Source organism: Hippocampus comes, unplaced genomic scaffold (genome assembly GCF_001891065.2).
Source record: "Hippocampus comes isolate QL1 unplaced genomic scaffold, H_comes_QL1_v1.1 scaffold158, whole genome shotgun sequence".
Lineage (NCBI taxonomy): Eukaryota > Metazoa > Chordata > Actinopteri > Syngnathiformes > Syngnathidae > Hippocampus > Hippocampus comes.
This window is the reverse complement of record NW_017805548.1, coordinates 136481-154448: the sequence shown is the minus strand read 5'-3', so window position 1 is coordinate 154448 and position 17968 is coordinate 136481. Positions and strand designations below refer to the sequence as shown.

General features: G+C 41.4%; 2 protein-coding genes and 1 long non-coding RNA gene across 3 annotated transcripts; 1 reads left to right on the top strand and 2 right to left on the bottom strand.

Annotated features, from left to right (window-relative positions):
• Positions 1 to 805: 805 nt before the first annotated feature.
• LOC109521754 (CDGSH iron-sulfur domain-containing protein 3, mitochondrial) lies at positions 806 to 3097 on the top strand. The gene is made up of 3 exons (XM_019879817.1): positions 806 to 1012; positions 1735 to 1851; positions 2670 to 3097. Exons 1-3 carry the CDS (start codon positions 914 to 916, stop codon positions 2847 to 2849), a joined length of 396 nt encoding a protein of 131 aa, XP_019735376.1. The 5' UTR covers positions 806 to 913; the 3' UTR covers positions 2850 to 3097.
• Positions 3098 to 3608: 511 nt separating this feature from the next.
• LOC109521753 (polycomb group RING finger protein 2) lies at positions 3609 to 14690 on the bottom strand. The gene is made up of 9 exons (XM_019879816.1): positions 14472 to 14690; positions 13707 to 13834; positions 12909 to 13005; positions 12785 to 12840; positions 12535 to 12664; positions 11370 to 11409; positions 11160 to 11258; positions 9623 to 9703; positions 3609 to 4884 (listed from the first exon to the last, which is right to left on the bottom strand). Exons 2-9 carry the CDS (start codon positions 13822 to 13824, stop codon positions 4504 to 4506), a joined length of 1002 nt encoding a protein of 333 aa, XP_019735375.1. The 5' UTR covers positions 13825 to 13834; positions 14472 to 14690; the 3' UTR covers positions 3609 to 4503.
• On the bottom strand, positions 7556 to 9114 carry LOC109521755 (uncharacterized). The gene is made up of 2 exons (XR_002169425.1): positions 8960 to 9114; positions 7556 to 7647 (listed from the first exon to the last, which is right to left on the bottom strand). It is a non-coding gene; the product is annotated as an uncharacterized LOC109521755 (long non-coding RNA).
• Positions 14691 to 17968: the final 3278 nt, after the last annotated feature.

Below are 17968 nucleotides of genomic sequence, written 5' to 3'. Positions count from 1 at the left end.
TCAGAAATCAGGTCAACATGCCAGTTTTCAGAGGCCTTTTATTTCAAAATTCAACATCGGATCCAGACGAGGGTGGTCTGGGTGAAGAGCCGGGGTGCTGGATTCCTTCTTTTAGGATGTTCTAAAAATGGGAGAAAAGATCAACATGTTAGAATGCAGGTCATGTCAGAACGCAGGCCATCTTGTCACTTTTCAGAGGACATCAGATCCGAATGAGGGTGGTCTGGTTGGATACCTGGAGTGCTCTCGTGTCCCACACGCCTGGTTTGATTGAGGGATAACTGAAATTCATTTTTAAGAATCTTTTGAAATAAGGAGAGGAGCTCAAAATGTCATATTTGAGAGGCATTTTCATTGGTACTGGAACATCACCCAGATTTATTGTTTTAATGATTTTTTTTAATATCAAGTGAAATTGATGTCGAATTATTTTTAATATCAACTGAAATTGATGTACAATCACCATTGACTTTATTTTCTATCTCCACTTGAGAACACTTATTGGTGCTGTTGTGAGAGTTCTTTTTCTTCCTCTGTGAATCTTTACCTGACAGCCAAGAAAGTACTTATTTTATATTTTAATTAATTTCTTTTCACTCAAAAAAAAAAAATGACGTTTATGCATGCGTGGAGGCTCTTTTATTTTGAAGGTGGCCAACGCCGCTCGCTGGCGACAGATTACCGTAATGCACAGTGTTGACAATCGCAGTGGAGGCTCACTTGACTTCGATTTTGCGAGTGGAGGCTGGCTTGACCGCAGTGTTTAACTGCGTTTATATGAAGAGAGGATACAACTGTATTTTTATGTTGTCGCTTTATTGAATGGCCATTGTTATTTACTGTTCTGGTAATGGTGTGTTGTGTTGAGTAGAGTGAGCGAGAGGATACGATTATTAACTCCAGCTGAGGCAACATGACAATTGGAAAACTGAACAACCTGGTGGCCAAATTAGATCACAGATGGATTTCTTCAATTTTGAAACAAGCTCTGATGACAACTATGGTTTCAAAGGTAAACTGATCGATTTACGGCAGTGATTACCAACCAGTGTGCTGTGTGCCTGGGCACATTGAGAGCTGTTGGAACTTATCACATTTCACTTGATTGGTGAGAAAATTATTAATATCAAAGAATGTATATTTGACCCTCTATCCATGCCAGCAACCAGTGACAGAAATAGCAAATAAATGATCTTATGTTAGATGGCAAAAATTATTAAATTGACATAGTTATCCTCTTTTTGTGACAATTCTGTTAGGTGGAATGACGTGCGATTTTTCGAATTTAACATATGTGCCTTGGCTCAACAAAGGTTGGGAATCACTGCTTTACTGTGTACTAATTACGTTTTATTTACTGATGTGCAAATACTGCAATGTACATGACGCATTCCTACTTCTGACGTGGTTTTAAGCAGCGTTAATTCCAGTTTGAGCGCTCTATATTTTTTTTCTTTCGAATCTTTAATGGTTGCGTGATACTCTCGTCACCTTCAACACAACAACTATAGTGTGTTTGGTTGGACTGACGAATGTGCGTAGTGAGTACAAAAGAACAATGCTGTAAATATTCGATGAATTAGTCATGTTTACAGTCCAAAGACCGGTGGGATAGGCGACGCCTCACTTGTGATTTTGAGGACAATCTGAATAGCGGGACCGACAATAGATGTATTAGTACAAAAGTTTTGTTTTAAATGTAATTAAAAGAAGTGTGTGTGCAACTGTCATCAGGTCCATCTGTCCACAATTCCACCAAAACCGGTCATCCCCTCCAAGAAGCCTTTCAAAGTGGATCTTGTTGGTGGAAAGCGTTACTCTTGGTGCACCTGTGGACACAGCAAGAAGCAGGTAAATGCTATATGTAACTAGAATAAATGTTCTGTGCGCTTTGTATTGTATAATTAAATTGGTTTACAATTAAACGTGTACAATTAGGCCATACTTTTTCAATACCACTTATGTTGTTATGGCTCATGGGGAAGACAAGGTAATAAAATGAAAACCTTTGCATAAGATCATGCAGAGTTTTGTTTGCATTCGAGAGATACTGCTTTAATTGATGGTGTTGTAGTTGACATTGTGTACAGTGGGGCAAGCCACCAATGTGCAAGTTCTCCCGCTTAAAATGATGCGAGAGGCCTGTAACTTTCTTCACAGGTATACCACAACTATGGGGAAATAAAATGCGGGAAAACGTCCAGAAAATCACATTGCCTCATTTTTAAAGAATTTATTTCCACATTATGGTGGAAAATAAGTATTTTGTCAAGAACAAAAGTTTATATCAATACATGTATACTGTACCCTATGTTGGCAATGACCCAGATCAAACGTTTTCTTTTCACTTTTCACACACCGTTGCTAGTACCGGTATTTTGGCCCATGCAGCTCTCCACGAGAGCAGTGATGTTTTGGGGCTGTCGCTGGACTTTCAACTCCCACCAAAGATTTTCAATGGGGTTGAGATCTGGAGACGGTTTGAATTTTTGTGTGCTTGGGTTGTCTCTGTGTATTATTAAAATTGGTTTGATTAGCTGAAACCTTTGTGTGAGGATAAATATGCAAGTGAACACGGAAATCAGGAAGGGGGCAAATACTTTTTCACAGCACCTGTATGGGTTTGAAAGTGCATTGTGCACATTGGGTATTTTCTGTGAATCTTTCAGCCTTTCTGCGATGGAACACACAAGACCAAAGCCCAGGGCCTGTCGCCACTACGGTTCGTCCCGGAGAAAGACACCACAGTTTGGCTGTGTGGCTGCAAATACACAAACAACCGTCCATACTGCGATGGCACGCACAAGCAGGACTTCATCATATCTGCGCCGCTGCATGAACTAAACTAATAGTTAAAATGCATCTTGCTTCTAAAGTGCCTTTTTGGCCAAACTTAAGTCTCCAATTTCACTGGACATTTAGAACAACGGTTATAAATGCAGAACATACTGTATGTACATTTATATAAATGTCAACGGTTTCAATTTCAATCTCCTACATTGGCAAACCTCTAGACCAGTGGTTCTTAACCTTATTAGAGGTACCGAACCCAACCAGTTCATATGCACATTCATCAAACCCTTCATTACTGAAAAATAAATATTCAAGGAGTGTTCCTTCAGTTTTGCCGGTGCGAGACTAGAGTTGCTCAACTTGGCATGACAAATCATGTAAAAAGGATGCTGAGTCCCATCACGTTCCGTGATGCATGTGAATCCATGTGGTACATATTTGTACAACGGTTTTTTTTTGCTCAACATAGTTACCATGAAAACATTCTTAAAAAAAAAAAAAAAATCACACTCATACTATCACGACAGTCACATGTTGACTTCTGAGCGACCTAAATTTCCCGCAGCACTGATTGGAATGTGATCCATCTGCAGCCAGCGATGGCCAAGGGGGCGTGTCATAACAAATTGACATGTTGAGTCGGGTGTGTCTTAACCTCCACGGCAGAGGTTCCGTCGAACCCCCAGGCTTCGATCCAACCCAGGTTAAGAACCGCTGGTCTAGACAGTTTGTGAGTGTTAGTTATCAGTTAAGTGAATGGTTTCTTCGTCAAAGCTTATCTTTGGGATGTAGATAAATTAGGCATAATAAATATCTTAAAACTGCCAGCATTGAACTTTATTTCACAGTATGTTTCACAACTTCCTGACCTTCTCAGGAAATGATTAAGACACTGTTCCAAAAAACCTAGTAAACATTTTATTGACCCTAAAACATGCACAAATGGCTGTTTTTATTTTTAAAGCATTGTTTTGTTGTTGTTGGAACGGAAGCAAAAGGAATGCTGAATTTTATGAAACTAGATACATGGCCATGTATTCAAATCTCTTTCGAGTTCTTCTGACATGAGACAAAATTACGGTCATCTGACACACACGCACACACTCACGCTCACAGGAGAGCAAGCGATGGCGGGAGTGCTTAAAAAGTGAAAGCTACTCATGGTGGCAAATACTTGTTGGTTTGGACTGTGGCCAGACTCAAGGAAAGTGCATCAACAGTTTTTGTCATGAACATGTTACCTCATGGGTGCTTGCTTATATTGGACACTTATACAGCAGTTATTGAATGACAAGGCAAAAATTACTTTTTTTTTTTTTTAACCTTTATATCCAAATGGTGCAGCAATTTTCACTGCAATCTTCTGCAATTTGTCAAGTTTTACAGAAGCCAAATGAATGTACAAATTGAACGGTGGAAATGAAACAACCACTGCATATACAATACAAAATGATTACAATGTCTTGTATAAAAGATAAGTTTATACATATGTACGCACACATGCCCACACTTGATACATACTGTACAGTCCTTATGTGTGCTCTGTTCTAGTCTAATTCACATACATCTATTTGGCTGCACACTTTGAGTCTCATGGTGAAAGATGAAAACTCCCTCTTTATCCCAAAAGAAAGAAGGCTCCAGTTTGTATTTTCGCTCTTGAGAGGGGAGCAATCCAAATACTGTCCTCCCTTGTGTCATGAGCAGATATTAGGTTGTAGGAGGCATCCCGCTTTTTTCTCCTCCCCTGGCCTCCTCTTTGTTGGCAGCAGAGTTTGTGCCGTTAACGGTCACCTTTCGAGCAGAGGCTCCCTGTTTGGAGGAGAGAGCATGTCGCTGAGTGTTGTTGGGCACAGTGGTACCGTTGGAGTTCTGGATGGCAGGAGAGAGGGTGTGAGGCGCAGGGCTGGATTGCGTGGAGGCTCGGGGTATCTGAGCCGACGTGGGACTGTGGACTTTGTCGCTTTGTGAATCGCTCTCTGAGGTCGGGCTGGTGTTGACGCCATCAGAGTGGCCCTGGACGGCAGACTGGGATGGCCTCCTACGCTTCCTTGTGGGTTTGACCAGGTATTGCAGGGGAATGGGTCCAGTCTGCACACAAGTACACAACATACATTTGCGCCATTCACTTTGAACTAAGCGGTGCAATCTCAGATGATGGCAGAGGCTGAGCAATGGTGCGCGGAGCACTATTGCTGGAGGGGTGGGATGATCCATAGAATACTGTGGACGCAAATTTCTGCCGTTGGCTACGCCGTATAGTGTGCTGGATGCCTATCCCTTGCTCGATTAACAATATAGCAAGGGTTCATTCACATGGATGTAGTGTATTCTTGGCCGGCCAAAGGCCTCTTATTTATTCATCAACAGGGCCGCCACCCACTCTCCCGCCACTTCGCATGCCACCCACCGTGTCAGAGCAGCTCAGCTCAAATTTATAGAGCGCTTTTCAACAACCGTAGCTGCGTTGAAAGAGCTGTACATGGAGTAAAAATTTGTCATACAGTAACAGTCACTTAAAAATAAATTGACAAAAACAGGAAACACCACAAAACACTAAAATAATACAAATTCTCATGCTGAGTCAAAAGCCATACAATAAAAAAGGGTTTTAAGTATTAAAAATGGGCAGAGAGGGGGCCTAACATTTAGCGGGGCATCGTTGCAAAGAGAGGGACGAGCAATGGAAGAAGAAAATCCTCTCTCAGCAGGTAGGGCAAGACCATTGAAAAACAAAAGGCATCTTTAAAAAAAAAAAAAAACTCAAACATACAGGGAGGCCAGAATTGGAGATCATGTGCTCCTTACGAGCACCAGTCAGGAGGCGAGCAGCAGCATTTTGAACCAACTGGATACACTTGAGATTGGACAAGCTGACTCCAAAATAAAGTGCATTATAGTAACCTGGCCCAGATGTAACTAAGGCAAGGATGACTGTGGTGTTGAGAAAGAAGAGACCATCTGCTTAAGGCAAAAAAAAAACAAAACAAAAAGATGGATTTAAGAGTCGAGCCAGTTTGCCAGTTCAATATTAAATCAAAAGTTTGAGTCTGTTGGCTTGAGATAAGGTGCCACAGGAGCCCAAGTCAGCAGAGTGAGATGTTGGACCACTTGGACCAAACAAAATCACTTCTCTTCGTTTCATTGAAATTCAAGAAATTCAATGCCGTGCAGGCCTTGATTTCCTCCAGACGGGACAAAAGTGGCCTTAATGAGAATGCATCCTTTTTGCACAGCAGGACACAAATCTGACAGTCATCCACATGGCCATGGAAGGAAATACCATGTTTTCTTAGATTGAACCCAGGGGCAGAAGACACAATGAAAACAGCAGAGGCCCAGAATTGAACCTTGTGTAACAACATAGGACAACTGACGCAGCGCGGGACTCAGAGTAACCAAGAATAACACAAAAAGTTCTGTCAGCCAAATAGGATCCAAACCACTCAGGAGCACTACCACTAATCCCCACCTGGTGCTGCAAACGAGCCAACAATGTGCTGCAGTCCGCTGTATCAAATGTGGCAGTTAGATCTAACAAAACAAGAAACACACAGTCTCAAGTGTCATTAGCCAAGAACATTCATTCATTCATTTGACGAACCGCTTTATCCTCACTAGGGTCGCGGGGGGTGCTGGAGCCTATCCGAGCAGTCTTCGGCCAGTAGGCAGGGGACACCCTGAACCGGTTGCCAGCCATTTGCAGGGCACACAGAAACAAACAACCATACGCGCTCACACTCACATTTAAGGACAATTTGGAGTGTTCAATCAGCCTGCCATGCATGTCTTTAGAATGTGGGAGGAAACCGGAGAACCGGAGAAAACCCACGCAGGCCCGGGGAGAACATGCAAACTCCACACAGGAAGGCCGGAGCTGGAATTGAACCCGGTACCTCTGCACTGTGAAGTCAACGTGCTAACCACTCGACTACTAAAAATTCATAACAGTGCTGTTATGCGTTATCTTAAAATCTGACTGGAAGACCTCTATGAAAGATTTCCACTGTGTGTGCACCACTTTTTCATTTTAAAAAAATATATAGAAGACATCTTGGAGAGGGATCTCAAATTTGACAGCACACCTTAATCAAGGCCAGGTTTCTTATGCAGCGGGTGCACCCCAACATGTTTAAATTGTTGGGGGACTAGACCAGACGACAGCCTGCAGTTGATAATGGCCAAAACCAATTTACCAATACTTGGGAGAACCTCCTTAAAGAAATGAGAGGAACAGAGTCATGAGGGGAGCAGGATGGCTTAATCTGGCAAAACATGTCCTCTAAAAACATCAAGGAGACAACTTCAAAGGATTTTAACGCCACCGAACAAGGGACCTGAATCATGACACCCATAATTGAAAATGGATCGATAAACAAACACGTTGGACCAACAAGTATAATAATTTAATGAGAATATAATTTGGGGGCAGATAAGTAGTGGATTGCTCCTCAACATTTTGCTTCTAATTTTACTGCCACACTGGTGGCCTTCATGTACATTACCACTCCTTCAAACATTGTACACAAGTGCTAGTGAACAGCTACAACATAACAATTTTACACTGCCAAATTCATTGTAAGATAACAAGTAAGCAATGCACAACTTTCCATGAAGGGGATTGTTATAGTTATTTTGAGCCTTGAATGCAAGTCTGTTTGAAAAAAATTGCGACAATTTCAGGACTCAAAGTCAACCGAGAATTGTCAATGTGCACCACACTGTACTAAAGGCAAAAACAATAAATGTGCCATTTCACTTCTTTTTTCTTTTTTTTGCTGATGGTAAATTTGATTTGATTTACTGACGAAATGTCAGAATATCCAGACCACCTTTTGCTTGACCTTTCCAAACCTCAGAGATGAAAGTGGACTTTCCTGAACCATAACTTTTAATGTGCCGTACATAAGGTGGGCCGTCGTGTTATAGATTCATGAAACGGTAAGATCAGGCCGCCCGAGCGCGACCCGACCCGAAATCCGGGCCCTAAAATATCAATCATTGCTTCGGGTTCGGGTCGGGCTTCTCTCTCGCTGACTTTTTTTTTTTTTTTTTCGAGGCCGTGAATAGTTTTGACCACGAGAGACCGTGGTTCGCAAAAAACAGAAGCGGCGTCATCACAACACGCACTGTGCTAAACTCTCGCAATGACAATTCAAAAAACTCCTTCACATCTTTATGATCCAGCCATATTTGTTCTTTTTGGTCTCGCTGCTTCTCTCTCTTCAAGTGCCGCACTCCATTCTTTAAGGACGTACTGCTGCTGTGGTGAATGGCTCAATTTTCAACCCGTCAAAATGACGGACGGCCTTAAAATTTTCCCGTCCACTCTTAAAAAAAATCCGTCAATGATGGAAAATTGTCCGCTAATGTAACCTCTTCAGGAACAGAAATATAAAAGATGTAAATGTTTATCCAGTCTTGTTTAAGATTTCGTTCCAAAAGACAGGATTTGTTATCAGAAATCACCCCTCCTCCTCCCGAGTCCTCACAAATAAAATATGAAATCTCGGGTTTGCTTCGGGCTCGGGCCTGCAAATCAAGTTAAGTGATCGGGCTCATGCACCCTTTGTGGCTTCCGTTCTCGCCGAAATTTCGAAATCTCAGATATGCCGAGGCTATGAGAATGCGAGGCGAGGCTATTACTGTTGTGGCGACGCCACTCGAGCTAGTCCGCTGCTCTCTACTGTGCGTGCGTCAGCGCCACGCAAGCGCGTCTTTTGATTTCAACCAATAAGCGCCGACGCAACGACGTCACACACCCGACGTCACACACCCGACGTCACACACAACAACAGCTAAGCTAAGCTCGCCGAGACGACACTCGAAGTCAGACGGACACGTTTTTCTGCCAATCTGTGTGTTTCCCTTTTTGTCCAAATATATTTTTTACGACAACTGTCTTGTCTTTTATTCGTTCCACTGGGGTTTAGCAAGTGTGTTTAAAAGAGACGAAAATCTCTTTACTGTTACTTGTGTTAGTGTCTCAACATGGCGACGCTCGTGAAAGCAAAACAACGAACTCAAACGCGTCTTCGTTCAATGTTGTCAACTAATATCCGAATTAATTTGAGGCAATTTTTCCTCAATTCTCCGGAGAGATTTTCATAAAAATGTGAAAAACCCGGAATTCCGGGAAAATCCAGAGGACTTTCATCTCTGAAACCTTAATTCTAAATAGGCTTTTAGTTTTTCAATGCCAGGTGATGCATATATACAGTGCTGTGAAAAGTATTTGCCCTTCTCCCAAATTCTTATTTTGTGCAGTTTCCCAACTTTAACCCTTTCCTGCGCCAATAATGATGGGTTAACCTGTAACCTGATAACACGCTGTAGTAACCGCTGTCCCTGAAAGGGTTAATGTTTAATATCATCAAACAAATGCTAATTTCAGACAAAAATCAACCAAATAAACATTAAATGCAGTTCGGTAATGATTGTATTTAGGAAGGGGAAAAAAAAACATTCAAAGCTCCCTGGCCCTGTTTGAAAAAAGTATTGATTTGAAAGTCTCCTCGCCAGGTGTTGAAAATGTTTGATTTCAGTTGTTCCTGCTGAGTGGCCCAAAAATACTTTTTCACACAGGGCCAGATGTTTTTTTTCCCCCCTGAAGAAATACAATTATTTTTCAAAAACTGAATTTGATGTTCATTTGGGTTATCTCTGTCTGATATTTACAATGGTTTGATGCTCTTAAACATTAAAGTTGAAAAACTAAGCAAAAGAACAAAAAAAAAAAAAAAAATTTGACAAGAAAGCAAATACTTTTTCACGGCAGAGTAACTCAGCCGATAAAATACAAATCAAGATGAAGACTCCCCTCACTCACCCGTCTCCACTCGTAGAAGTAGGCAATATCCATTAGCGTGTAGTAGTCTTTCAGAGGTTCGTCCCCATACAACACCTCCACCTACAAGCACAAAGCACACACACACACACACACACACACACACACACACACATTATGCAACATTAGCCGCAGAACAATCGGTGCCCCCCCACCCCCAGACATCCGATTATTACACTTAAAATAAGTCACTACCCACAATAATCACAAGTGCCCTTGGTTGTCTGTTGTTTATTTATTTATTTTATTTAACATATTTATATATTTATGTAAATTTTAAATTTTAGCTGTGTCTGTTCAATGCACTACATGTTTGCACTGTGGTTGAGAGGGGAAGGTAATTTCATCTGTGCTATATGTTACACATCGAGCATATTTGACAATAAAAGCTGACTTGACATTCCACCACATTGACTACATTTTGAGGCACCGACTCCATTTCGACTTGCTCTATGAAGTTTGACACTTATCATTTGTTAGAGGAAATACATTGTAGTTGTCGTGATGTAGATTTCAATTTTGAGTGAATTTTATTTTTTTTTAATGAACAGCTCCACGAAAAAAGCACTGAATTGGAAAAATGGTGAGAAAGAGCTTTGCAATTATATATGTTCTATGCAGTTCACTAGTCTAAACATGGGATTGTGAGCAATATTGCAATTGTGGCATTTATGGAATATGAGTTAAGCAGCAAAGTCCGCCCGTTTTTTGCCATCTCGGGGAGGTGGCCACTTTGCCACTTGCTGTCAACTGAAAATGTCATGACAGTTGCTCGGGGCTCAGGTAACAACCAATCACGGCTCACCTGTTTTCTGAAGTTGAGTTGACATCAAGTGGTCACCCCCTGAGATGGCTGAAATCGGGTGGATTTTGCTGCTAAACTCTACAAGCATAAGATTAATCCGAATGCTGTCTTTAGACTAATGGAGACACTCTGGCTCTGCAGCAGTCTGATCATGACCCTGGATCAGGTGTGTTACAGCGGGGAGAGATGGAGAACATGCAGGATAGCGGTCCTCGAGGACCAGAGTTTTACACCTGTGTTATAGACATTGTTATGGCAAAGCCATTTCTCAAATCATTGCAGCAAGCTGATCGCAGAGCTCACTGGACAACAGACATGAGAAGAAACTCTTTCAGCTCATCTGGCTTTTCCAGCGGTACAGACTGACTTTGTGATCCATAAGTCGCCACATCCATACAGCAAGGAAGCGCTTACGAGTTGTTTAGCAAGAGTGAAAATGATCCTGTCAGGACTTTTGCTTTAGTTGATCAGGCATTGCTTTAAATTGCACGTATGCTAGAATTGACAATGACAAGCAGATCCCTTGTGTAGGCAGGCCACTGTATGTTTTTCAAGGTCACTTAAAACGGAGATTGCCCTCGAGTCAAGATCAGACCCGTTTTCAGAATTCAGCTTTTCATTTTTGATCCGTTTTATGGTTAGGGTTTGGCAAGGCACATTTGCAGCATGGGATGAACACTTCATCCCGTGATTGGATGTTATGTGTGTGATTACCCTGTAGTTGCTGGGTATATCCATTTTACTTCTGAGGAACTTCGCTAAGTGCATGACGGACATGGCTGCTGGGCACTGCAGGAAGCGTTTACCGTTGGACTGAGAACAAAGCACAAATCCAGAGTGAGGACTCCCCCCCCGAAAAAAAAAACAACATGAAAACAGGATGTAGGCTCTGATCTTTATCCCTAAAGTGAAAGCAGGTTTTACCTTGTCTCCATCCATCTCTGCACACTGCTTCTCATTAGTTCTGTAGGCAAATTCAGAAAATCAGAGCATATCGGATCCATATTCATAATATAACTATAACGCATTAAGCACTGTAGAGTGGCTAACCAAAGGTGAACGCCTCTTTTAGGAAAATGACGTGAGCTTCAACCTGAACGATTTTAAATTGATTTTTTATTTTTTTTTACATTGTTTTGAAATGTTCGTCTATAATTGTGTTGCATGCTCTGTACAGTTTTGTCAGCCTTAAAGAAAAGATACCCAATTATGGTGGTACATTTTAGTGAGAGGAAGCAGTGATGGAAGATGTGATTGTTGCGCTAAACCAAACGATACCATGAAATGACATGACCGTCACAGCATCTTGGCCCCTCCCACAGGTGGTGAGTCCGAGGGGCAGCACGAGAATAACTCCTTTTTAGCCACTTTTCACGAGCCAGGAACGTAACCACACTTTTCAATATGAAATTCACTCCGTCGCAGCCTACCTGCAATGTATGTTTCATCACACTTGGTGAACATTTGTCTTCTCATGTCTTGCGTCTGGAAATATTGTTCCGTGGAGCGCGTGCTTTAAAGTTATGAGCTAGTCGGGTCATTCCAAAACTTTTAAATTTTGACTGTCAATTGCATTATTTTACTGATTTGGATGTACAGAATGTGGATACATTCAGTAGATGTCCAGTATTATGAGCTGTTCATATGCCTGTCCACCTTGACTTACGGCAAGTGCAAGTCCCTGAAGAAGAAAACCCCCCACAAAACCGATGCCACCACGTTTGACTGTCCACTTTCACACGGACTTGCCAGTAAACTAAGATGTAACAGAAGAGATTGATCCAGTTGTGCCTTTCATACAGAACTCACTTTCACTGAAGCGTGTGTCACTGCATATTCAGCTAACCAGTGCGTCTTGGCCTACTGAGGTACCTGTATTTATATGTGTGGTAAACGTCAATGTGTTGGCAACAATTGCTTTCAACACAAAAGTGCTTGGACAGTGAATCTCAGGTGTTAAATGTCACACTACCTTACACAAGGGGTCTAATAAGCGGTGACAATGTATTTTGTCATTTTAAAATTGGATTTTGAAAATACGCACACACACACACACACGCACATGCACACGCACAACAGAACCACTAACTTGTTCCTCTCGTAGAACTGTATTGACAAACTGATGATTTCATCTTCTGCAATGTTAAATGTCTCCACCACTTCCCCTGGTTCCAGAACACGATTCTCCGAGTAGAAATCTCGCCTCCGCTTCATCTCATCTGTGAAGACAGTGAAACACAACCAACTTGAGCGATGCCTTTTAAAGCCATTTTCTGTTCAAGATCAAACAAAGCTTGTTTCAAAGGTGCTTTATTACATGAAAATGTGGGCGGTCTTACCTTTGAACAATCCCGGAACAAGCTTATATACGATATCTTGTAGAGTTTTGTCCGCTCTAAATGGGGAAAAAAATGTTTTTGATTAATAAATATCTTTCATAAATGATAGCAAACGTTTGCTTACCTGATGCTGAGCTGTGGACATGTCTTGTGAACCTGGACGTCGCACCGAGGGCAGAATTTGTTTGTCTCCAAAAAGGCAACGATGCATGTTTTACAAACTACACAAAGGGACACAACACAGGCCAACACTATTAATAGAATTTTTTTTTTTTTTTTTTTTTACACAACACTAGGTGACATTCTTATTCGACCTTATGGCAGCTTTGGCCCCTAAAATCAAGTCATATTGCATTGTGCATTTCTACTAACCTACACTAACACAGTAGTTAAGCCAGTACTACAGTAACTGTTTTTTTTCCCTGAAAAACACTTCTACACCATAAACGTGAAACGATCAAATCAAAAGCAGTATAGCAGTAACTGAGTGTGCCTTTTTGTGTCGCTGCTCCAACTCGTTCATTAGGCCCCATTGGTAAATTGGTAAAACTGCCAGTGTTTGAGTCTGTCAGCCGCCAGCTCCAGAGAAGGCTTTTTGTACACAAAATTCAAGTTGCAAATATTTGAATGGGAAGTGTTTGCAACAAAATTTGAGGCCTCAATTTGGGACAAACATGGTCAACATCTGTATTTCAGCCAGTCGATGTATTTCTTTTGACAAATAGCAGTTTCGTTTGACCTTATTCTTGCAAGTGGATTATTTTGTGTTGTGGAGCAGTTTGTACTCTACACATGCAGTATCATGAATAATTTCAAGATGCCCAAACTTGACTTGGTCATCTACGACGATACTCTATCCTTCCATTATCCAAGCCGCTTATTCGTTGAGTGGAATAGACGTCAAATCGGGGATTGTACTTACATGAGTGAAGGCATTCTACAATGGTCGTAGCATCAACCAAATACCCAGCGCACAGTGGACAGGTGAGATGTGAATTCAGATCTGTGATTTTAATCCTATTGGGTTGCATTTTGTCCATCTGGGGAGATCTGAAAGAGGAAACAAATGCTAAATTGTTTCGTTTGCGTTTTATTCTTTAAAATCACAGGTAGGGAAGGAGGGGGCTATCATGCTTCATGGAACTGTTCTCCGGCATATCGTCACTTGCGAGCCCCTCGCACAGACAATGTCTGCAGCTCGTCCTTGGACAGACAAGCTGCAACAAAGATAGCCGATCGCCGCCAAAATAACTTGCAAAATACATTGAAGCGACAAACGAAGCTTTGTCAGGGGTGAGCCGTGCAGCTAATGCAGCCCGAGTGGTGGTGCACGGCAGCCGACTATTGAATGGCTCCTGTGTGGCCTCCTCTTAGGGCATCAGCTTCGCTGTTTGGCCAGAGCACCAACAAAGAGGGAGCCAATTTGTGCCGAGTTCCACCGTTCGAGCAAGCGGCACGACAGAACACATCGGGCGAAAAAAAGGCAACGGTGAGAGGGCGCAGAGCTTCAGAAAATCACACTGGTACACAAAGCAGCCATCTTACATTCACTGACAGGGCCAAGCTTGTATCAGGAGACGAACAAGAGAGGCTCAAAATGTGACACCGTGCAGAGGGATTTCGCCGCAAGCAAACGAGCGGCGCGTCGCCACGTACAAAAAGTCTGCTGGCGGAGCTTCATTCGTACCTGATTTGACATCGACGCTTCTTTCTCCTCCCAGCGAGGAGCCAGATACGGTCTTAGCACTTGGTTACAAATTGCAGCAGCTCCAGAAAATGGCTTTTTTTTCCCCCAGCCCGTCGGAGGACTGCCCATTTTGTATCACGTGATATTATTTTGTCGCCCAGTTCACGGGGCACACGGGGTGTCCACTCCACCGCGAGCCTGTGTGGGCCGCTCTCCCACCGTTGACTGACTGACTGAGCGTGGACTCCCCTCTGCACTCCGAGCGCGTTTGATTGGCTTTCTAATGCTGCGTAGTTGACATTATAATCATTTGCTCACCAGTTCGTTTGTATTGTAATTCTGTATGCAGAACTAATAATGTACTGCTTACTTAAAATATGTTTCTCAAACAGAGAGAGAATTTAATTGGGGGCAGGCGTTGGTGCCCGTTTAAATGCATTATTTGACACAGACCTAAGTTACATCTCCATTTTCATTTGGTAAAAAAATCATGAAGATAGAACAGACGTTAGTAGTTATATTGTATGATCAAACATTATTAGTTTCTGCATTTTAAATGTGGAATCCATGGAGTCAAAATCTCAACCAATCAACCGATTCAGCAACATGCTAATCGTTTCTGTATGTTTGTCTGTTTGTCTCTATCTATCTATCTATCTATCTATCTATCTATCTATCTATCTATCTATCTATCTATCTATCTATCTATCTACACACAAAACATGCACGCACGTGCTTTTTGGCCTGCCTTTGGTCGTTTTATCCTGTACAAGTGGACTGTGTGTTTTCACACCCCTCACTTATTACACTGGATGGTGCCTGTCTGAGCCTGTTGCTTTATCAATAGCATAATTACATGGAGCAACCCATCAAATTGGTGTGTATTTAATTTTGGAGCACCAATGCACTCTTTCTTGGAAGTGACCAATGAGCACCGTGCCCCCCACTCAACAAATTGTTCCACCACCTCTCTATGTATCTATTTGCCTTTTATTTGTAGCATTAAGTGCTATTTTTCATGACACAATAACCTTTGAGTGGGTTGATGCTTTAACTTACACAATATGCTTCACAATGTATAATGATGCAAATTGTCACTTATTTTTTGTGTGTGTTTTCAACAAATTTTGTCGCTATGTTTTAGGTCCCTTTATTCAGTTCATTGATGTGTGGTGAGGTTCATGGCTGGTGAGACACTGACAGTCAGTATTTCAATTTAAGTGCCAAATGGAATGCCATGTTTTTCCCATTCATAGCAGTGGCTGTTCTAGCTTTAGAAGCCTGATATTAAGAGCTGTTAAAATGTATATTATCATTCTTTTCACAAATATTATATGTATAATATTTGCCAATAAGGAACATTACCTCCATCCATCCATTTTCTAATCTACTTATCGTCACAAGGGTTGCATGCATGCTGGAGCCAATCCCAGCTGTCTTCAGGCAGTAGGCGGGGTACACCCTGAACTGGTTGCCAGCCAATCACAGGGCACATATAGACAAACAACCATTCACAATCACAGTTGTTGCCAGAGCCCAGTCTTAAGAGAGGTACAGGAAATGCATTGGGGTGTGCGAGCAATTATTATTAATACTCTGCAGACAACACATATATTTGGATTTAATAGCGTCGCACTCCTGGTCACTAGTCTTGAGTAGCACCCTTTGCGACAACTGCTAGCAAGTATTATCATCGCCAACATTTAAAATACATATACATCAGCGCCTAATAGAGTACATCGACACCGCAGCCACATTAAATAATGCCACACAAAAAACTTGCATAATCCCCCTAGAAAAATGTGCAGGAAGTCTTGCCTGTGTTCCTAAAATGTATTTCAGTAAGGCTGTAATTGACTGTTGCAGATAAGACTGGCCATCAATCAAAGAAAAATCACACCACTGTTTCTTTATATTTTTAATGTCTTAGTGATAAGTAACTCAAAATTAGTAAGTCACAACAGAAAAATAGCTACTAGGTAAAATAATAATACTAAATAAATAAAATAAGAATAATAATAATGATAATAATAATAATAATAATAGGGTAGCCCAGGGGTCGACTGGTTATCACGCCAGCCTCACAATACAGAGGTGCAGTGTTCAATTCCGGCTTCGGCCTGCCTGTGGGGAGTTTGCATATTCTCTCTGTGTTTGCGTGGGTTTTCTCCGGGTACTCTGGTTTCCTCCCACATTCCAAAAACATGCGTCGCAGGTTAAAGAAACACTCTAAATTGTCCCTCATGTGAGTGTAAGCGTGAATGGTTGTTTGCCTATGTGTGGCCTGCGATTGGCTGGCAACCGGTTCAGGGGGCCCCCAGCCTACTACCCGAAGACAGCTGGGATGTATGATGTAGTACTTGGATGTGAGATTGATCTTTTTGGTTGGACCTTTTTACAACAATAAAGAGGTCAACATTTCTGTAGGCTATATATCATGGTAGTCCAAATGTTAACCAATCTTCAACATCAAATTGATGTCACGGTGTCCACTGGGTTCAACAGGTACAATGATTAAAAAAAAAAGAAAAAAAACATGCAGATGAGGTGGAAATTCAGTGTTAGTTAGCATAATCATTTATAGACTAATAAATGGCTCCTCTATTGCTCATTTAAATGGACAGTGAGTAAAGATTTGTTGATTTGTCAATGTTAATTATTTCATAAACTCACTTTTAATTAAATAAGCACAAAAAATGTTCTATCACATCAACAATACTTTTATGTAAAAGTTGGTGAAGTAACCGCTAATTAGCTGCCATGTTTCAGTGCCATCTTTCTGCTACTGATACACAAAATACGCAAATTTGGCTATTGTCATGGGCGTCATTAGGCCTATTTTAGGGAGGCTTCAGCCTCCCTAAAAATGTCTTTAGCCCCCCTAAATAATTTCATTCCCATTATTTAAAAAAAAAGTATTATTTATTTTTCCTGTACTTTTGCTAATATATTGCATCAAATTCAATGTAATGTGGCCATTTTAAATTATATTTCGATAACCTGCCATTATTGTAATGTTAAATCTCCCAGGTTTCCTGAACGCAACAGGTGTTGCGTTAGCATTTGACGTGTCTGTCACCATCGCCACATCAAATGCTAACGCAACAACTGACAGTTCATTGCCGAAAGTCAGGTTGAGTCGACAGCATGGATATTCGACAGTTTTTTAGAAAGGTAAATTAAGTATTCAATGCATCCATGCTGGTAAAACTAGTGACTATAGTCCGCTAAAATATCTCCAGTAACAGCAGAAACTGCACTCACTGTAACAAGTGTTCACTTTTGGATAAATTAAGGTGGTGCTTAATAAAAATTAAGCAACATTTTATAATTAACTACATAAATAATCATTACACCAACTCTTTGAGGCAACACCTATTGACATTTTGGCCTATATAAAGTAAATAAATAAATATAAAATAAATAAATTTATTTATTTGATAGGAATCAGGCTAAAGACGCACAGAGAGTGAGCGGGGGGGGGGGGGGGGCGCCGC